Source organism: Miscanthus floridulus, chromosome 15 (genome assembly GCF_019320115.1).
Source record: "Miscanthus floridulus cultivar M001 chromosome 15, ASM1932011v1, whole genome shotgun sequence".
NCBI lineage: Eukaryota > Viridiplantae > Streptophyta > Magnoliopsida > Poales > Poaceae > Miscanthus > Miscanthus floridulus.
The window spans coordinates 67,184,695-67,207,294 of record NC_089594.1 but is presented as its reverse complement, the minus strand read 5'-3'; the positions used below and the strand labels follow the sequence as shown (position 1 = coordinate 67,207,294).

The following is a 22,600-nucleotide window of genomic DNA, read 5'->3' as shown; positions in this document are numbered from 1 at the left end:
AACTAGCTCAGTTGCAGAACTGCATTTGAGATACTGAAAATTCCCATTCTGTTGCCACCCTTTCAAGAGCAACTTTAGATGTGGATCTCAAAATTTCTGGATGTCTTGTTGAACGACCAAATAAATATCCATGGTACAACATGTGTGCATGCATTTGCATACTCAAAATTTGAAACAATATTACAACAAACAACTCAATATCTCTACAGTACAAATGCTACAATTACAGTCTGAAATAAAACTGTGCTACAAGCCTGTAACAGTCAACACAGTATTTGTGATATCCTATCCACGGCGTAAAGATTTTGATAAGCATCCCCACAATAAAGAAAGGCACTTGATAGTGCCCTTTCCCAATGCTACGCCCAGAAGGGTTTCAAGAGATGATGCTTTTGGCCGTTCAGAGTTACATCCTTGGTGGATATTTCAGTGTCAACTGGAGCACCGTGCATCACAATAAGATCAAGGGAACTTTATTCCATTGTTGATATACAATCTTTTGCCCATGAAGGGAGAGGTGACCGGAAAGTGATGGGCAATCCAGTGATAGGGTGTACAAATGACAAGCTCTCTGCATGCAATGCATGGCCATCACACTCTACGCCGTTCCACTCAATCACCCCACCGTATTTCACATCACCTCTGATTGGGAAACCAAGATACTGGCAGTGTAGACGAATCTGATGTGTCCGTCCACTTTGAGGATAGGCTCTAACCAAAATAGCACTGTTGTTCACATCACCACTACAAGTCTGGTCAGCTGCCTTTTCTTGTACAGTAATTGACTCGATATCATCGGTGCAAAAGTTGTTGGGTTCTCTAAACTGCCCTTTACCATTGACCCCTAAAACTTGAAACTGTGTGCTCATGTCCCTTACAACAGAACCACCTGGCAGTGAACGGCCAACATCAGACATAGCATATACACGCCAAGCACCATGTTTTGATCGCCCATGACCAGAACATATCTTAATCTTTTCCCATGTCGGTGGGCAACCTATGCAAAGAGCTAGATATGTTTTCTTGACTTTATGATCAGTGAATGCCTTCACTAGCTTCCCAGCAACTTTGTTGCATTTGGTGATAACCATGAGCCCACTGGTATCACGATCCAGCCTGTTTGCAAGGTGAAGATTAGGTTTAATTGCTGGATCCTCTGCAAGTCGCAATAGTCAGAACTTAGTGAAGCAAGAACAATACTAGTGTAAAGAAAAACAATTCAATTGTGGCTTCAAATAATGAAATCTAGATGATAAATAAAAAAAAAGCACACTGATATTATTATGTAGCAGGTTACTTAAGTATCAAACTTTTACTTTCTGACAAAAGACAGGCAGATCAGAAGTGTTGTTTCCACACCTCAGCCTGTCCAGAAGTTACAACTATAGTCCTAAAGTAGCCAGACAACTAATTCCATACGCTTTGGGAGACAAGGCAAGAAACAAATATCAAACCTTGAATATTGTATTCAATTCAAAAACTCCCAAAAATAAATGAAGAGTTGCGGAAACAAATTCTAAATGATAAAACTATAGAGCTTCATATGATCCATTATTAAAACTTGTGCTCAGTAGAATCCTACAGCCATTAGTTTGCACTGATATTGCTTGCAGGCAATAAGAAACTCAAGCAAAGTTTAAAAAAAACAGGGGTTCAAGACAATAATATATCAGTCCGACAGTCCGCACAGCTGTATGATGTATCACGTATGCCCTTCTGCTTCTACATCTGCTGAACATAATTCTAGTTCTAGAATAAGGGCCTGTTTGGATCCCAGGGCTAAAAATTAGCCCACCTTGTGAAAATGGATTAAACATGAGCTAATTATAGGCTACTAAGGGCTAATGGACTCTAACCAGTAATTAGCCCTCATTAGCTCTTATTAGCCCAAAATTAGCCCACATTTAGGCTTTCTAATTGGTATAAAAAAACACATGGGCTAATTATAAGTATTACTTATGGGAAATGGATTCTAAAGCCATTTCTTTTTGCGGAGGAAGCTCAAATATACACATTGTATTTTTTTTTTATCATCATAGCATACCATACTTTCAGTGCTGGACGCTCACTTGCTAGTAGGAATTGTTAAACTAGTCCATTAAGATAGCATTATACAAGCTTAGATCATTTGAGAATAGAATGAGAATCAACACTTTGTCAAAATTACAGATTGCCTTATGCCTGTGGTAGTGTAATGAAACGCAAAATTGCACAATTTGTCAAAACGCATTCTACATTGTAATGCTCCTAAATAGCTTCCAATGCACACTTTGCACTCATTCCTTTGCACTGATCACATAGCCTGTATGTCCTAACCAAACCAAGTATTGAGCAATGGCATTGCCATCAGTAAAATAACATTAGACAACACGTTGTATTGCACACAGATCACAAACTACCTAAAATCCGTCAATTTCGTCATCCAAATGATCGATATCACTCACACTGGATGATCAAAGTATGAAATCACAAGCAATGAGCTATGCAGAATCGCATTTTGCAACTGTAGCAGCGCCATTGTCACCTAAAAGCAGATTTTTTTTTTAAGTTCAATCTTTTTTTACCTGAAATGGCAGAGCAAGGAAAGGAGGTGAGGAGGGCGTCGCAGTAGACGCCGGCGGGCTTGTCGACGACGGCGAGCCACTCGTCCTCGAACACGACGTCCGCAGAGGCGAAGGCGGCGGAGCGCGCGGAGGCGGTCATGGCGCGCCGGAGCTCCACGTCCTTGGAGGCGGCCGGGTAGGGCGGGGACACCGGGGAAGGATACTCTCCGCTCGACGGCGCCGTCGACGTAGCCGCTGACATCGCCGTTAGGCGGCGCGCCGGTGGCAGGAGGGAGCGGAGCGGGGAGGCGGCGCCGGCAGGAGGCTGGAGAAGGAGAAGGGACAGGGGTAGTTTCGTCATTGAGGTAAAAAAACGGTAGCACTTGAGTATCTCGTGCTGGGCTTTTTGGAATTCAGCCATCATGGAAAGTGGGCTTTGCCAGAATACCATCCCGTAATGGGGCTTCGTTGGATTGCCATTATGAAATATGATCAACATGTCAAAATGCCATCTGACGACTTTGTGACTCTTTTCTTCCTCGTTTGCCCCTGCCCTTTCCTTCTGCTCCTCACATCGACGAAACAGAGGGAGCAAACAGATCGAGCGAGCGCATGCTTTCCTCGTCCTCTACCGAGGAGGAGCGCAAGCGGGCGAGCTCTTCCACGGCGAGCTCCCCACACGGTGGCCCCTGTCCCCACGACCAGCTCCCCCACGGCGGCCTGTCTCTCCCCGCACGCTCCCTCGCACGTCGTCCTCTCTAGCGTGCCTGCCCCTGCCTCCATGGATGAACAAGAGGGAGTTCATTGGATGAAATCCTTTGGCTTCGCCCTGCTGAGGAGCTGCTGTACACCATGGCTGGTCTTGGGCACGTCGCTATCATGCTATAATCCATGGCCGTCGTGGGTGGGGGAGGGTGGGAAGCGCCGTAGTCGTGGCCATCATGGGGGCAGCGAAGGCGAGAGGGAGGCGCTGCCGTGGGGCGCGGCAAGAGCGAGCGAGTGATGTTGCTGTGGGGGCACTGCCGCAATGCTGGGGAAGGCGAGGCTATGGCCGGCTTGGGCGGAGGTGAATGGGAGAGGCGAGCGCACGGCGGCCCCTATGTGATGGCCATGGTGGACGGCCACGGCGGGAATCGAGCGCATGGCTGATTCCGGTGACTAGGACCGCTGCAGCTGGGTCAAGGAGGTGCGCAAGGATGATGCGAAGCCGTGAGTGCGAGCAATTGGGCGGAGATGGCGCGGCCGCGACGAATTTCGCCGGCGTGTCGAGTTCGCCGGCGGCGAGCAGAGAGAGGAAAAAGAGGAGTGCCGGCTGCTTCGCGTTTTAAAGGACGAGGACGACGTCGCGGCTTCGGCAGTGTCTTCTCGAGCTCGGCCTCGCGCATGGCCGCGTGTCCACGCGTGCGAAACGGCGCGACTCCGCTGGGCGCTGCCGCTCGCTGCTCGGCCGCTCTCGGCTTGCTCCCCTGCTCGTGAGTGCCCAGCCCCGGCGGCGGCATCGCGACACCTAGCCCTGAGCCGGCACGCCCCGACCGCGGCGCGGCGGCAGCCAGCCCCAGCCCCAGCCCCAGCCCCGCCTTGAGCACCGCGTCCAGGCCGGCCACAGCAGCAGCATCCTCCTCGCCTTCGCTTGGGGCAAGGCAGGGGCAAATGAGGAATAAAAGAGTCCCAAAGCCCTCGGATGGCATTTTGGCGTGTTGGCCATGTTTCATAATGACGATCCGACGAAGTCCCGTTTCGGGATGGCATTCTTGGGAAACCCACCTCCCATAATAGCTGAATTCCAAAAAGTCCTCCCGTGCTTGTCATCTCATTAAAAGAAAAGAAAAGAAATAAACCAAACCCTCGCCTGTCGCCTCCGCCGTGAGCGCCGGCGGCTTTCCCGGATCTCTGGTGAGATCCCGGGGTAGAGGGATCCTCCCGTGAGCCTGGAGCCTCTGGGGTTCGGGGTTTTCCGGGCAATTTGGGTAGTGGCGGTGGTTGGCAATTTGGGGTGGAGGAGGATGCGGGCGTCGTCGTCATCGTCCAATGTGGGTATTCGCCTCCCTTCCCCTTCCAATCTCCTCCGCTATTCTCGGGGTGCTTCTTCTGGGACTTTTATACTGCGCTTTACATCACTTGTTGTATGAATTGTGATGATGTACTTGTCGCTCTTCTGGGCTGCCCGATTCATGAGTTGCCATTCAGGTGGCTACATTGTATATCAATTTGTTATTCAGGTGGCAGGCCTATAACTGAGTAAATTTTAACTGCTTAGGTTATGGCCATCGAGTTGTCGTGAGCCATCCATTGTGTTTTCCATGAGAACTCAAATATCAATTTGTTATTTGGTATGATAGAGGGCTTGACGGAGGAGCCACATGATTTGCCCCTCTCTATTTCTATTTAACATAGAAGTTCCTATGCAGGCTCTAGTGTCCATGCCTATAAAACAATGTAGAGTTTAGGCTTTTCTGTTCATGTATATATATGTCTTTGATCACATTTACTTGATTTATGGAGAATGCTAAACTTTTAAATTTTGATTTCAGGAGGACATGATGATGGTGGAGTTAAGCAAAGTTCTGAGAACTCCTATTGTGGAGATAAGTTCCAAGAGGGAATTCTTTGGTGCACCTCAACAGGAAGTGGAGTAAGCACCTGTCTTACCTGAACAGCCTACAAGCATTGCATCGCATTAAGCAAACAGATTATTCTCTGTATCTGGACATTGTTCGGTTTGGCTTTTATTGTTAATAGTAGAGAGCTTATTTATATGGTACACCAATTGTTTTGATGCTATATAGCATTGACGCTCTAATACATCAAAATGTCCAAGGCTTTTGTTGTTATAATAGGGTGCATGTTAGATTTGTCACTAGAAGCGTATTAATAGAGTTTCCAGTTTTCGTTTGAGCTTACCCTATAGCAATGAATAATTCATATTGACATGCAGAAAGAAGGCATACTCACAGGAAGGATGTGCTCATGTAAAGGAGTTGCAGGAAGGAAGTTTTCAAACAAAGGAGACGTACACAATAGGTCCTAATGCAAAGAAGTTGCATTTAGCAGCTGCTAATGTTAAGAAGTCATGTGCAGCAGCTAGCCACAGTCCTACTGTGCTACTTCAGGGAAATGTAGATTCTACTTTGATGGATGATGAGGGCATTTCCATGGATGATGAAGTCCTTGTGGATATTGAGCTGAGGGCTGAAGCTGATGCATAGGAAGCAGCCAGAAAGACTCAAAGTGAGGAATCTTTGGTTTATCCTATTTTTTATGCTGACACTTCCACTACACAAATTCCAGTTGATGATTATGCAGATGTTAAGTTCAACATTGTGTATGACAATGAAAATCCAAGGATCAAAGTAAATGAATATTTCCCTTCGATGGAGAACTTCAGGATGGCACTGAGATAGCATGGAATAAAGATGGGGTTTCAGGTGCATAAAATCAAGACTGATAAGACTAGGTATAGAGCTGAGTGCAAGGCAGAAGGCTGTCCATGGAGAATTGTGGCACGCAAATTGCGGGACGAACCAACTGTTGTGGTACTACTCTAACCTGCCTAACTTGTTAACTTGCTTAACGTTAGTAACTTGTCTAATTTGTTTTGTGTTTCTGTTTCCTATATTGCAGATTAGCATGATGCCTCAAGAGCACAATTGCATATCTACTAGTAACCCTGTTACCTCAATGGCATCACAAAGCTGGGTTGCAGAGATGGCTGCTGATTGGTTGAGGGAGAGTCCAGAACTAGGAGCAAAAGAGTTGCAAGAGAAACTGCAGGAGGTGTATAGTGTAGAGGTTAGCTATGCTACAGTATGGGGTGGAAGACAGAAAGCGATGAACAAGATTTTTCAGTCTTGGGAAGACACTTTTCAAACATTGTACAATTTCAGTGCTGAACTTCTTTCCTTGTCTCCAGGCTCAGTTGTGGAGATTTGCACTAAGATATGTGGAGATGATGTCCACTTCGACAAGCTTTTCTTTGCTCTGGAGCAATGCATAGATGGCTTCAAAACAGGCTGTAGACCTGACATTGCACTCAACTACACAGACTTGGCTGGCATCTACTCAGGGAAATTAGCATGTGCTTGTGCGCTTGATGGTCACAATTGGATGTACCCTGTCGCATGGGCCATTTTTGACTCTGCTTCAAATGATAACTGGACTTGGTTCATGGAGCAATTGAAGAAGGCTATAGGGAATCTACCAGGATTAACAATTTCTGCTGATGTTGGTGATAATAATCTAACTGAAAGTTTCTTAGAATGGACTCTGAACATAAAGGGCATGCCTTTGGTTGACTTGATTGATAAGTTGAGGCAGATGACAATGGGGGTTTGGTACAAAAGGAGGTGTATTGGAAGCAAGCTCTCTGGCCATATTCTCCCTGCAGTTATCCAACAACTTAATACACAAATAAGGAGTTTGAGAAACATCAAGGTCTCTAAATGCGGGTTGCAGACCGGTGAAGTTTCTGGCAGCTCTCAGGACATGGTGCCATGGAGGCACGTGGTGGACTTGGACGAGCACACCCGCAGCTGCGGGGAGTGGCAACTAACCAAGAAGCCCTGCCTCCATGCTCTGGCATGGATAACCACGGAGACAAATGCTGACGTGGAATCTGTTAACACTGGATTTTGGTCGATTCTGGAAGATGACAGGTAGACCCACATGCGAGAAGAAGGGTGTTCGGCAAACAACGCAAGCGGTCGGCTAAATGCTTGTGCGGTCGGTTATTCTGGAAGGCGGTAAATCCATTCGGGAAGACAGAAGATGGCAGGCAAGACTGATCGGGAAGATGAGAGTTGTATTAATAAAGGAATCTATAAGTTTAGGGTAAGGAATCGTAAGTTTCCAAGTTTGTTTAGAAGTTCCTTTGTAAATCGTAGTCCTTTAGGACTCACATTTTGTCTAGGGTATAAATATTGACCCTCGACCATTGTAAGGAGGGTTCACAACCAAATCAATACAACCGGCCCCGTGCCAACTTTCGAGTCCTCTTGTCGTGTCGTCGAGTTCTTCGAGGGGAATTATCGATCCGTCGACCTCCGTAAGTTCCGACAACCTTGTTATCATGTTTAGTATCATGCGGTGGATTTAGACATGGTGCAAGCAGTCTTGTTTGTTTTCAATGGTCGTGCGGCGGATCTTTGCTTGACAATCAGGAAGTCTTTGCTTATGCTTCGTTTATGAGTAGATACCGTGCGGCAGGCGTTTACTCATATGCTTAGTGAAGGCAAGATAGTTATTGGCTCTATATTAGATATGGCAAATCTAAATAGATTCATTAAGTTATCTAGTGTTGCATGTTTTAAACCTCTTATATATTTGTAACACACTTCTGCCCAATCTAGATTGATATTGTTCGGACTTCTTTCTCTTGTGGTTTTACTCGTGCTTCAACGATCATTGTCTATTCTTATATTACACTTGCAAAATAGATAAAATGCTCATAGTGGCCGAATTGTCTTAATCTAGATTGTCACATGTTGCGGGTTCATGCATGTTAATCACGTTTAAGCTTTAACGAAACTAGGTATCGTGCGGCAGATGCAGGTTTTAGTTTAGTTTAATCGCTTTTATTTGTACGTTCCTTCTTCATGGATCCCAATTCAGTTGGATTGCCGAGCTTGGTTATGCATTAACTCATAATTAATTTCACTTGTTCAAACGTGTCTTCCCATGCACATGCATTCGGCAATTAGGTCTTTACGTGCATTTACCTTACGATTAGCTGAATGGTTTATGAATTTGTTGGCAGATAGCTCTCTATAGCCGTATGTCGTTGTAAGTGGCTTCAGGGCCGTACATGTGGAACTGTCCGGTATTACCCGACATGTTCCGGTTTGACATTTAATTGTTTTATCCCTTGTTAGTTTTCAGGTCAAACTGACTGGCACGCTTCCGGATCACGAAACACCCGGGAACCCGATTGAAGCCACGCTTTTCGGCTTGCTGTGTGTGAGGCACAGTACGTCACATTTTGTGTCAACACACTTTTTGGCACGCCCGATGGGACAGTCTGCTAGTTCAAGATGGCATCTGAGATCAACAATGATCATGTTCTGGACGTAAGCATGGCAGAATTGCCAGATAATTACAAGGATTTAGTGCTACAAGCATGTGAGCAATACCAACGGAAGTGTTTGATGTCTTTTTCCAAAAACAAGAGCAATAAAGTGTTTCAAAAGCAGTCAATGCCAAGGGTTCTTCTTCCGCATCAAACTGATTACACTGAAGAGGAAGATGCTCAGAAGATGGCAGCCCTGATCTATAAAGCCATGGGAGAAACCATGACAAACCATCACACAGCTTTTCTGAATACCTTTCGGGCAATCATGATCAGTACTTTTGGTCCAATGGTTGATAAATACTTTGAAGAAAATGTTGGACCACTCAATGGGCCGACGCTTTTCAATGTTCCAAAGCATCAAGAGAGGCCTGTTGGAAAAGAAGTAGCGTCGCCTTCAAATATAGGTGGATTGACTCATACTGAAAAGCAATCACATCCCACCTATGGCCAGGTGACATTTGGTACCACAGGGGAAGTGCCACCTTCGGCTTATAGAGTTTCTCCAATATCAAACAGATTGCAAAAGAATATGTATGGTGATGGGTATCAAGAATTTACTGATTACAGTGCTATCAATGCTATGCCAAATCCAGGGTATAGAAGTGTTTCAGGATTGCCTTCTGGAGTGCAAGTACAAGGAAATCAAGATCCAGGCATTGATGTTTTGATGCACAGGATGGCCGATATGATGCAAAATCAGTTCGGTTTGAAGCCAAAGAATCAATCCTATTCATACAAGTCTCCTTATCCAGAATGGTACAACAGAGTGGCGTTACCTCCAAGGGTGAAGCTTCCGACAGATTTAACTAAGTTTTCTGGTCAAGATGATACTAGTACCATAGAGCACGTCAGTCGATACTTAATGCAGCTTGGAGAAGCTGCTTCAGATGAAGCTTGGAGAATTCGATATTTTCCTTTGTCTCTTACAGGACCAGCTTTCACATGGTTCACGTCTCTACCAGCTCATTCCATTGGTACGTGGGCAGAACTAGAACAGAAGTTTCATTCATATTTCTATACGGGTACTAATGAGAAGAAGTTAGTTGATCTCATGAGTCTGAGGATGAGAACAAATGAGACACCATTGGAATATCTTCGCAGATTTAGGGAGACCAAGAATATGTGTTATTCTTTAAATTTACCAGATGATCAACTACCTGGAATAGCTATAGCAGGAATGTTGCCGAATATCAGGGAGAAGTTGTTCGGTTTGGAGTTTGATGATCTTGGCCAACTTGCACAGCGTTTAGCAGCTATGAGTAACCAAGCCCAAGGATTTAGGAGAGATAATCGCTTTCAGAAGAACAATGCCACTAATGAGGTGTATCAAGGTTTTCTGGATGAAGCGACTGAGTATATTGATGAAGATGAGATAGCTGCAGCTGAGTTAAATTGGGCAAAGGAACCCACTCAAGTTAGTCAACGCTGGTTGAAGCAACAAAAGGGGACCTATGATTTTGATGTTACTAAGGCAGATAGACTTTTTGCATTGTTGATAAAGGAAGGGCGCATCAAGCTGCCAGAAGGACATCCTATGCTACGTCCTGAAGGAGTGAAAGACAAAAAGTATTGTGGTTTCCATAACACTAATTCTCATTCTATTAATGATTGCCGAGTATTCAGAATACGAATCCAGAAAGCTATCCAAGAGGGACATTTGAGGTTTGATGGTAAGATGAAAATTGATGATCAGCCTTTTCCACAAAATATGATTTCTTTCTCTGTGAATATGGTCTCTGCCAATGATCTCAAGGGTAAAGGCAAGGTGAAGGTGTTGACTTCTGATAGAGCAAAGGAGAGTGGTGCTGTTGACCCGGATCGGCAAGTCACCAGTAAAGAGCTGCAGCAACAAATTCGGTTTCAGAATAGCCGAACCGAAAAAGGTCAAACTTCCGAACCCAGAGTTACATCACGTATTTTGCTAAACAAGTGGCAGAGGGAACAAGAGAAGGAATACTATAAGAAGCAATGGTTTATGGGAGAACGCCGGAGGTATGAGGAAGAAGTATACCGAAGGGAGCAAGAAAAATACATGACAGAACAGGAGCAGTCTCATTGGGGTTGTTCGTTCTTTAGGCATTGTTGGAATGAAGGTTTGAGGTTGCCTGCAAGAAATAATTGTCCGGAGTGTAGTGTTCAGTACTTCGAGTATAGGCAATCTCGAGTCAACCGCCGTCCCGTCTATGAAAGACTTGGAACAAAGGTTCCTGAAGATGATCGGCGCTTAAAGATAGGTGGCTTTGAGAATCAGCAAAGGAAAAGAGTTGCAGGTTCGGGTTGGATTCATAATAGAGTGCATGATGAGGAAGCTGACTTCTATAAATACGTATGGCAAAAAGGATAGTGGTGTCCTCTAGGCCTGAGGAAAAGTCAGAAAAGAAGAGTGCAATGGTTGAGGAATAGGGAGCTGGAATTGGAAGTTGCCGAAACAAAGCAAATATGGCGTCCTAAAAAGAAGCCTGATGGATGTGGTCCTTCGGCTAATGCTTACATGGCTTTCTTCCTCCCATCAGAGTTTATAGCTCCCGAAAGCCAAGATGTCCAAGAAGAGGTGTACTCTGATTTTGATGAAAGTGAATGTCAGGATTTGATGGCTCAGCTTATATTAACACAGCAGGCTGTTTTTGATAAACCAATCAAGAATTGTCACTTGAGACTACTCTATTTAAAGGGATATGTCAATGGCAAGCCTTTAACTAAGATGTTTGTCGATGGAGGGGCTGCTATCAATATCATGCCTTATACTACCTTCAGGAAACTTGGGATGACTAATGAAGAATTGTTGAAAACTGACATGGTGCTCAGAGACTTTGCTGGCAATCCTTCCGATACCCGAGGTGCTATCCATGTCGAGTTGACCATTGGATCGAAAACTCTGATTACTACCTTTTTTGTCATTGATGGCAAGGGGGCATATAGTCTACTCTTGGGCAGAGATTGGATCCATGCTAATTGCTGCATTCCTTCAACCATGCATCAAATTCTCATTCAATGGATTGGAGATGATGTTGAAATTGTACATGCTGATGATTCGGTAAGTGTTGCTACTACAGAGTCTACCTATTGGGAATATGAAGGCGTTGATTGTTTCTCCGGAAAAGTGTGGAAAGAAGGTCCTGTGAATGTTTTCAGCGAGGACCAACAGCCGATCCAAGCAGTCGGCTCTCATAGTAATTTTTAATGGGAAATCCTGTCGATGGCAACAAAGGAAAGTTGGGACGTGGTTTTATGTCGGCTGATAAATTGGAAGAAATTGATGTTGGTGATGATTCTAAGCCAAGACCGATGTATATTAGTGCAAAGTTAGACCCAGAATATAAATCAAAGTTGATAAACCTGTTGAAAGAGTTTAAAGATTGTTTTGCTTGGGATTATACGGAAATGCCTGGATTGGATCGTTCCATTGTTGAGCATCGATTACCCATTAGACCTGGATTTCGTCCTTACAAGCAACCTCCACGAAAGATATACAAAGAGGAGGTATTAGCCGATGTAAAGAAGGAAGTTGAAAGATTAATAGAAGCAAACTTCATTCGGCCATGCAAGTATGCAGAGTGGATTTCAAATATAGTACCGGTATACAAGAAAAATGGAAAAATGAGAGTTTGTATAGATTTCAGAAATCTTAATAAGGCAACTCCCATGGATGGTTACCCAATGCCAGTTGCCGATTTGCTGGTAGATGCAGCAGCAGGTTATGAGGTCATTAGTTTTATGGATGGTAATGCTGGCTATAACCAAATTTTTATGGCAATAGAAGATATTTCGAAAACAGCTTTCAGATGTCCTGGTCATATTGGTTTGTTCGAGTGGATAGTCATGACGTTTGGGTTAAAGAATGCCGGTGCAACTTATCAAAGAGCTATGAATTATATTTTTCACGAGCTGATCGGCAAGATTGTAGAAATCTACATCGATGATGTAGTAGCCAAGTCTAGAAATCATGAAAGACATTTAGCCGATTTAAGAAAGACTCTGGAGTGCACAAGAAAGCATGGCTTGAAGATGAATCCAAACAAATGTGCCTTTGGAGTTTCGGCTGGTGAGTTTTTGGGATTTTTAGTTCATAAAGGAGGAATTGAAGTTGGTAAGAAGAGCATGGAAGCAATAGACAAAGTTGTGCCGCCAACTAATCTCACAGAATTGCAATCATTGTTAGGCAAAATCAACTTTGTAAGAAGATTCATATCCAATCTTTCAGAAAGAGTTTTACCTTTTTCCTCTTTATTGAAGCTCAAGAAAGATCAAAAATTTGTATGGGGTGACATACAACAAAAGGCTTTTGATGAGATCAAACAATATATGAAAGCACCACCTGTGCTGGTACCTCCACAACTTGACAAGCCTTTTAAGTTGTATGTGGCGGCCGATAGCCTAACGATAGGATCGGCCCTTATGCAAGAGTTTGAAGGAAAAGAAAGAGTCATAGCTTATCTTAGCCGAAAGTTGTTAGACCCGGAAACAAGGTATTCGGCTGCAGAAAAACTTTGCTTATGTGTATATTACTCATGTACCAAATCTCGGCACTATTTGTTGAATTCCGAATGCGTGGTGGTTTCTAGTTTTGATGTAATCAAGCATATGTTATCAATGCCGATTTTGAATGGAAGAATTGGCAAATGGATTTTAGCGTTGTCGGAATTTAATTTAAGATATGAATCGGCAAAGGCGGTAAAGGGTCAAATTATTGCCGATTTTATTACCCAACATCGGGATCTTTCTGTTGAAGTGGTAAGCATTGTGCCTTGGGCTTTGTTCTTCGATGGATCATCTTGTAACAAAGGTGGTGGTGCTGGTATTCTCTTGATTTCCCCACAAGGAAAGACTTTTGAATACGCGGTTCCTATTGAATTTCATGTTACTAATAATCAGGCAGAGTATGAAGCATTGATTAGAGGGCTTCGGCTTCTTATAGAAGTAAAGGCAGCTGCTGTCGAAATCTTTGGGGATTCTGAGTTGGTGATTAATCAATTGAATGGTCAGTATGAATGCAAGAACAATGTGTTAAGAGAATATTATGAGGAATGTAGAGAACTTTTGAAGAATTTTCTGGTAGTAACCTTGCATCATGTCCCTAGAGAGTGCAATGAAGAAGCAAATAAGTTAGCTCAAGCTGCTTCTGGATACCGAGAGAATCGGGAGATTTTTGCTATAGAAGAAGATGTTTTAAATACTGATCAAGTAGATGGTGATTGGAGATACGAAGTTACCAATTATCTGAAAAATCCATCTCAAGAGGTTTCCCGAAAACTCAGGTACAAAGCTCTCAAATTTGCGTTTCTTGATGATCAGTTATATTACAAGTCCATCGATGGAGTGTTGCTCAAATGCTTAAGTCAAGAAGAAGCCAAGAAAGTAATGTATGAGGTTCACGAAGGATTGTGTGGTGCACATCAATCAGCTCATCGGATGAAGTGGATAATTAGGAGAACTAGTTATTTTTGGCCAACTATGTTGGAAGATTGTTTTGAATATTACAAAGGGTGTCACAATTGTCAGAAATTCGGCAATATTCAAAAGGTTCCAGCGTCTGCTATGAATCCTATAATCAAGCCTTGGCCGTTCAGAGGATGGGGTATAGATTTAATTGGTCAGATCAATCCTCCTTCTAGTAAGGGACACAAATTTGTACTCTTGGCCACGGATTATTTTACCAAGTGGGTTGAAGCTATCCCTTTGAAGAAGGTAACGTCAGAGAATATGATCAGTTTTGTTAAGGAACATATAGTTTACAGATTTGGGATTCCTCAGACTATAACAACTGATCAAGGAACTCAATTTACTTCTTCAGAATTCTGTGACTTTGCCAAAAGTATGGGGATTAAGTTGTATAATTCTTCTCCCTATTATGCACAAGCTAATGGTCAGGCAGAAGCATCAAATAAGATTATGATTAAAATTATCCAGAAGAAGATTGATGAAAAACCAAGGAAATGGCACTTGGTTCTTAATGAAGCATTGTGGGCTTACCGAATGGCTTGTCATGGGTCCACTCAAACGTCTCCCTATGAACTGGTTTATGGACATCATGCTGTGTTACCATGGGAACTGCGGTCAGGATCAAGGCGAGTTATTTTACAGAAAGAATTAGCAGAAGAAAACTATAAGAATCTGATGATGGATGAATTGGAAGATTTACATTTGATTCGTCTTAAGGCATTAGAAAATATTGAGAAAAATAAATTACGCGTCGCCAAGTATTATAACAAAAGGGTTAGGCTGAAGCAATTCGCAAAAGGAGATTTGGTGTGGAAAACTGTATTGCCGGTTGGAACAAAGGATAGAGCATTCGGCAAATGGTCTCCAAATTGGGAAGGTCCTTTCCGAATAGTAAAGTGTGTACCTGGCAATGCATACATATTGAAGACTTTATTTGGGGAAGAGTTTACCAGAGCTATCAATGGAAGATTTATTAAGAAATACTATCCCAGTGTTGAGGTTGGTTCGTGAATGTAGATCAGAAAAACGACAAGGAAAAAATTGCCTTTAGCCTAAAAATCAGATACGAGACTGAGAATAGCCGATATCATTCATATCGCCTTTAGCACAAAATAGCCGATGCAGTTTGCATCGCCTCTAGCACAAAAAATGTTTGTCTGAAACTGGGTTGTTTTCAGCATTTTTTCTGACAGTCGCAAGTGGAATTTTACCGAAAAGAATCAAAGAAGTAAATATTATTCCAAAAGACGAGATTGTTTATAAAGTTCATCCTAATACAAACTACTCCTCAAATAACTTGTTGAGGATGGATTGGGGGTTTGTGATTTCGGCAAGGGCAGCAGCATGATCGTCGTAGGCCTCCAGACGCTCATCGATGTCGTCGACTTCGTCCGGGCGTCCTCCAACGAAGCCAACTGGCTGGGAGGAGTAGTCCTCGTTGGTTTGGGAGGTCATTGCCGCTAGCCCGAGAGAAGCGCCGAGGTGCACACCTTGGATGACGGCCTGATCAATGCGGCCGTCCACAGCATCAAGGCGTGCCTCGGATGTCTCCCCCTGAGCATTCACCTTGTCGGCAATCTTGTTCGCCGCCATCTTCAAGCGGTCATTCTCCGCGGAAAGAGCTGGGCATGAAAGAAGAAATGGATCGGCAAGCGAAGGAAGTCAGGATGATAAAACTAAGTGAGGATATCAAACCGGTGATGGCATCGCAGAATTGTTTCCGCTGATCCTCCCATTCGGCTTGATCGATGCCGAACTTCTTGGATACGTCGCCTAGCTCCTCTCGGGCTTCGTTCCTCTCCTAGCGAAACTTGAGCGCCTCCTCGTGAGAGTATGGATGATGTGCATCTGCTGGCTCTGCCGAACCCCAAGGGTTGGAATGGTAAGAGCTTGAGGAGCTGGAAGATCTGGAGGAGCCGGATGATGGAGTTCCCGGTTGAGTTGCCAACACTGGAGGGAGGAGATGGTATTGGCTGGAGCTGATGACTCTTATCCTGATGAATGAGGAAGGGGAAATCGGAATTAATAGATGAACGAGGAGATTGCAAAGGGGACAAAGAACTGAGTCATACCCACGACGCCGGCAGCGCGACGCTCTGCTTCCTTCAGCCTCTCCGTCGGCAGGACGCTTGCCACGGTTGCCACTGTTCGTCATTTGCTTTGGTGGAGGTTAGGGTTTCCTTCTGGAATGAATCGAATGAAGGAAGTGGAAGAGACAGATGTGAGAATGCTGAGGCAAAGATAGTGATGAAGGCCAATGGAAAGGTCTATTTATAAGCTGAAGCGAAAGATCGTGGCGAATTCCACGGGGTTGTGGGGCGAGAATCCCGAACGGCGGAGTAGGTTTGTTCCCTTTCGGCTGGGCCGTTACTGGACTGGGCCAGGCCTGAGTTAAGTCGAACGTCGCTTGAATATCTCCATGATTTATTGGAGCTAACATTGTTCGGCTATACCCTCACAGTATTTGGATTGGATTCGTTCGGCTATCGGAAGAATGGAGACAATCGGCTACATTCTAATCGAGTAATTTAAAGGAAAATGGCCGATTGCTTTTTCCGAACGAATGAAAATAAATGAACATAAAGTTGTTTAATCAAGGAAAAAAGGGTATCACACTTGAAGTTTATTACAAGCCTAATGTCTATTGGTTCAGAAGATGATTGATTGCTTCTATGGCCTCGGTCCTGATTCGGCTAACATTATCTAGCACTTTTTGGTCTTCATCTTCGGAACTCTGGATGCTGGATAACTTATTTTTGATCTGCTGGTCTTCTTTGATGGTCGAAGCTATCTTTAGTGAAGTTGCTTCTATGTTCTTCGGCAGATTGGCTATATGGGCCCTGTGAGACTGAATTTTGGCATTCAGTTCGGCTAGTTGAACTTCTAGTCTGATTTTTTCATCCTCCATGGATTTCAGTTCAGGCTCCAAGGTTGCCAAGGAATTTCTCGTAGTCTGGATATGAGAGTGAAGATCTTTAATCTAGAGCTTTTTCAAAGATCTATCCTTCTGCAGAGCGGCCCTCGAAGATATGTTCTTGGTTGCCCTTCTCACCATAGCAAAGTGATCATCAAGATGGGCTGCAGATTCTAGGGGAGCCTTGAGAGCAGAAGGGATATCTTGATCAATGAGTTCAAGGAGGTCTTTTATCTAGTCTGCATCCTGAACCAGACTAATGGTATCCTTATTCAGCAGAGTAATCACTTCTTTGAGTCGAGCCTGATTCTCCAGTGATAAAGTTTGATGAGAAGTAATCTCTTCACCTTTCTCAATAATGTAGTCCTCAATAGAGAAGGAGTAACTGGTGGTCGGTTTAGTGATGTTCTTCTAGACAAAGAGGAAGAAAGAAGGTGTTAGCCGATTGGGTAATTTTGCTAAAATATAGTATGAGACAAGGCATTACCTGTTGGGCTGATTGGTCATCAGGATGGGTTATACCCTGGCTTGCTGGAGGACTTGATTGAAGGTTCAGAAGAGACGGGTCTGGAGATTGATCAGGAGAAGTTTCCCTTGCCAGTTCATCTAAGATCTCATCTATTCTCAGTAAAGTAAATGATAATGAGCATAAGAGATAGATGTTGTTAAAGAGAAAGGAGAGGAGAATTGGTTGAACAATGTTACCTATAGTCTCATCAGGTTTATGAGCCTTTGAACCTTCAGCTTCATAGGTCTCTGAAGTTTCGCTATCGTGGATTTCTTCATCTTCAGTAGAAACTTCAGGGGTTGGTTCTGCAGGCGCTGAGGTATTACCCAGTATGGGAATTTCGACTTGTGGCTGCAATGGAAGAAGTGAGTGTAGAGGTAGTCAGGCTTACTGCTAAATAAGATGGTTGAACTGATAAGAAAACAAAAGGTTCATGCCTTAAGGGATGATCTGGCTTTCTTGGTCCTTGGTTTCTTGGGTAAGAGGAAACTTTCAGGTGTTTTCCTTTTGCTTTTTCCTCTGGAAGATGCAGCAGCTAAAGTAGCAGGAGTTCTCATGAGTGCCTTTAGAGGTGCTAAATCCAAAGTTGCAGAAGTTTTCATGAATTCCTTTAAGTTTGGAGCATCAAACCCCAGAGCAGGTTTGGGGCCAACCGGATAGTACTGAATTGCTTTGGCAGGGGGAGTAAACTCAAGATCCTGTGCATGACCAGATGTTAAAATAAGAAATGGATTCAGGAACAAGAAATGATGGGTGTAGTGAAATTACCTCACTGTCAGAAGCAAAATCGGGTTGCAAGTTTTTGCATAAAGAATGAACTGATATATTGAAGATATGAGCATGCCATTCTTGCCACCAAGAGACAAAGAGAGGGTGAGCAACATCTATTAGCCCAAATGGAGATGGTTCGTATATTGGTAATTCCCATCCTAATTCAAAGACCTTCTTGGCTTCCATTCCTTCTGTTAGTACTTCCCTTGATTTTATGATTGTTGAGAAGAGGAATTTTGGAGGCAGTTGGCCGCATCCTAATTGTCTGGCCACCATGTTTGGATAATAGAATTCATAGGTGGATTGTACTAATCTCCCATGATGAAATTCGGCTGGCAAAGTGCAAGGTTTGATAAAGGAGTTGAAAATCTCTGTGGATTCTTGGCCTGAACAACCAATTTCATAGCTAAACTTGCAGGGCAAAGTCAGATCTTCATTCTCTCTGTAAGGAAACCAGAGCACATTGCCGAATCCTTTGAAAAATAGCTTGAAGAGATAACCAATGTCTATATCAATGCTTATAGATGCTGCTGCTTCCTCATAAGTCTGACAAGCCTTGACCTTTGCTGTGCTGCCTTCAGCATAGTTAACTGAGGGGAAACTTAGGTTGAAGAGGCTCACAGGGGTTATCTGATGCATATATAGTTGGAGCCACATTTGAATTAGCCACCAGGGACCATTTACATAAGAAATTTCTCCACCGTGGTGCATCTGAAGGGTGATCTGATGCATCATATGATAAGCAGACCCTAAAAGATATTTGCCTAATGGGATCTGGGTGCCTGCAGCTAAGTCTTCAGCCATTACCATGTGATTCAGGGTTGGTTCATTGGATTTTCCACAGAAGATGAATCTGCATAGCCACATATTCATGAAGGCTTTCAACTCTTTGTCAGAAACGGTGCCAGATGCATTCATATAGTTCTGGATATGTTTGATCCATCCACATCCAGAACTGACGGCTCTTTGATTACTCTTGCTCTTGTACTTATAAGGATATACTGGCAATGACACATTCAAACCAGTCATCATGAATACGTCGGCTAGAGTGATGGTCATAATACCATGACCAAAGATAAAGGCATTGGTGGCGTCAGACCAAAAGTGAGAAGCTGCTATCAGAAGAGAATCATTCCTGGGTGTCTCTGCTAAAGATAACTCCAGACAATGACTGATGTCCTGACTTTCCCAGTGGCTGCTGCTCTTCTCCAACATTCTCCTGTACCAGTTACGCCATCCGGTGATTGGGGGAAATGGCCAATTCTTGAATGTGTTTGGCCATCGGTTTGGTGAGGTAATCCCAGACTTGAAAGGAATTCTTTGGGTTTCCTTCTCAATGATTTCAGAAGGGTCAGGATTTCCCATTGGGCCAAGGAAATAGGAGTCGGGTTGGCAGCATAAGGGATCAAAATCTGGCTCTTGTACTCCTTTAGAAGATGATTGAAATCAGAGGGGAGTAAATCAAAAAAGGAGCGGAAGGATGAGATGAAAGTTGCCGAATATAAATGAAGTTTACCTCTGGAATTTCATCCTGGGTCGCCATTGAAGATTGGAAGGAGGTCCGAGGTTGCGCTGAAAGCTTGAATTTTTTGGGCAGCGGCTGCGGTTTTGAACGGTGATGACCTAGGAGGATGAAAGAGCTTGTGGTCAATTCCAGAATAAAACAACTTTTATCCCGGAATTGAGGGGGCATGTGTTAACACTGGATTTTGGTCGATTCTGGAAGATGACAGGTAGACCCACATGCGAGAAGAAGGGTGTTCGGCAAACAACGCAAGCGGTCGGCTAAATGCTTGTGCGGTCGGTTATTCTGGAAGGCGGTAAATCCATTCGGGAAGACAGAAGATGGCAGGCAAGACCGATCGGGAAGATGAGAGTTGTATTAATAAAGGAATCTATAAGTTTAGGGTAAGGAATCGTAAGTTTCCAAGTTTGTTTAGAAGTTCCTTTGTAAATCGTAGTCCTTTAGGACTCACATTTTGTCTAGGGTATAAATATTGACCCTCGACCATTGTAAGGAGGGTTCACAACCAAATCAATACAACCGGCCCCGTGCCAACTTTCGAGTCCTCTTGTCGTGTCGTCGAGTTCTTCGAGGGGAATTATCGATCCGTCGACCTCCGTAAGTTCCGACAACCTTGTTATCATGTTTAGTATCATGCGGTGGATTTAGACATGGTGCAAGCAGTCTTGTTTGTTTTCAATGGTCGTGCGGCGGATCTTTGCTTGACAATCAGGAAGTCTTTGCTTATGCTTCGTTTATGAGTAGATACCGTGCGGCAGGCGTTTACTCATATGCTTAGTGAAGGCAAGATAGTTATCGGCTCTATATTAGATATGGCAAATCTAAATAGATTCATTAAGTTATCCAGTGTTGCATGTTTTAAACCTCTTATATATTTGTAACACACTTCTGCCCAATCTAGATTGATATTGTTCAGACTTCTTTCTCTTGTGGTTTTACTCGTGCTTCAACGATCATTGTCTATTCTTATATTACACTTGCAAAATAGATAAAATGCTCATAGTGGCCGAATTGTCTTAATCTAGATTGTCACATGTTGCGGGTTCATGCATGTTAATCACGTTTAAGCTTTAACGAAACTAGGTATCGTGCGGCAGATGCAGGTTTTAGTTTAGTTTAATCGCTTTTATTTGTACGTTCCTTCTTCATGGATCCCAATTCGGTTGGATTGCCGAGCTTGGTTATGCATTAACTCATAATTAATTTCATTTGTTCAAACGTGTCTTCCCATGCACATGCATTCGGCAATTAGGTCTTTACGTGCATTTACCTTACGATTAGCTGAATGGTTTATGAATTTGTTGGCAGACAGCTCTCTATAGCCGTATGTCGTTGTAAGTGGCTTCAGGGCCATACATGTGGAACTGTCCGGTATTACCCGACATGTTCCGGTTTGACATTTAATTGTTTTATCCCTTGTTAGTTTTCAGGTCAAACTGACTGGCACGCTTCCGGATCACGAAACACCCGGGAACCCGATTGAAGCCACGCTTTTCGGCTTGCTGTGTGTGAGGCACAGTACGTCACATTTTGTGTCAACAGAATCCTTTGTCCATGACTACTGCTATGTTGAGTGGTTTAGGGCTGCATATAGCGGTATAGTTCCACCCATGACAGGCAAGTCGCAGTGGCCTCGGGTGGACCCTGGTTTCAAGCTGCTGGCACTGCAGTTGAAGCCAGGACTTGGGAAGAGGAAGTACACAACCAAGACAAGCGAGGAACCATGCGCAAGTAAACAGTGCGAACAGTGTGGAGAAATCGGACATCGTGAGAAGGGTTGCATGCTGCATTGCCCGAAGAAGAGGTTGGTGCACTAACTTGATGTTTTTTCTCCTGTACATGCTTTATGTGAGAAATGCAACTGGCATTTTTTTGTTGCAGGAAGAGATGCCAAGCTGAAGAGGGCAGGAAGGTTGAGTACGACGCTAACTGATCATCTCTTGGAACCATGCATCACTATGGGACGGTAGATCTGTCGAGGGAGGTGAAGATGCTCTGCGGTCACTCGTCTACCACAACTAGGCACCTATTTTGTAGTTGGTCCCAGGAAGGAGGATTTAGGAGCTGAGGACTTCATCTGTGGCTGCCTGTGTATGCATGGTTAAACTAACCAAGGACGGGGTCTGTAACATGCTAAGCATGTTTTGCATTGGAAACTGTGTTTAATGGTGTGGTAAATGTCATGAATCTGTGCTAGGCATTTGCTCCGTGCAAATATGATGTCAACGCCCGACCATTAAATTGCGTAGGGGAGGCTCTTCTCAGGCGCGGCCTTGGCTCTTTGGTTGCTGCCTTTTGCTCATGTTGGTTGTGGGGGTTAAAGCCTTAAAGGTAGTAGCTATGTTTGTTGCTGTGCTTGGATTTTTTTTATTACTCATTCATTGGGTTCATTTTGCATTCTCTGATTTCTCCTTGCTTTGTTCTGTGCAGCAGGATGGCTAGCAGCAGGAGCCAGCTGAGCCGGGCATGCAGGAACTGGAGGCCAAGCACTGGTCGATCCAGATGCGTATGAGCCAAAGGCTTTTGAGAGAGCCTCTGCCTACCTTCGCATTTGTCATTTGTTTGGGTCATTTTCGTGTCATTCGGTGTTTCAGGTTAGGGATGCGGGCTAGATATAGCTTTCCTTTGCCATAGTGGACAGGTTCCCCCCCCCCCCCCCCCAAACACTTCTAACTTAAAACATAAATTGCATGCATATTTTGATGTCATGCCAAAGATTTAAATATTACTGATAGAACTCTCTACTGCTGCTGCTAATTGCCATGGGATACAGGCATATGGTACTCCCTTCGTAATGAATGCGGTACCATTAGCGGCAGGTAGAACTTGACGGTAC

General features: G+C 43.9%; 1 protein-coding gene and 1 pseudogene across 1 annotated transcript; one reads left to right on the top strand and one right to left on the bottom strand.

Annotated features, from left to right (window-relative positions):
- Positions 1-61: 61 nt before the first annotated feature.
- On the bottom strand, positions 62-2,904 carry LOC136509169 (RNA pseudouridine synthase 1-like). The gene is made up of 2 exons (XM_066504000.1): positions 2,565-2,904; positions 62-1,156 (listed from the first exon to the last, which is right to left on the bottom strand). The coding sequence occupies exons 1-2, from the start codon at positions 2,902-2,904 to the stop codon at positions 474-476; spliced, it is 1,023 nt and encodes a 340-aa protein (XP_066360097.1). The 3' UTR covers positions 62-473.
- A 1,642-nt stretch (positions 2,905-4,546) lies between these two features.
- Positions 4,547-21,697, top strand: LOC136508532 (uncharacterized; annotated as a pseudogene).
- Positions 21,698-22,600: the final 903 nt, after the last annotated feature.

What these genes read in the sequence shown, in the direction of transcription:
- LOC136509169 (XM_066504000.1), bottom strand. Translation starts at nt 2,904, where the DNA reads ATGACGAAACTACCCCTGTCCCTTCTCCTTCTCCAGCCTCCTGCCGGC. An exon ending in TCCTTGCTCTGCCATTTCAG is followed by an intron (nt 1,157 to 2,564) that starts GTAAAAAAAGAT and finishes TGCGACTTGCAG; the next exon opens with AGGATCCAGCAATTAAACCT.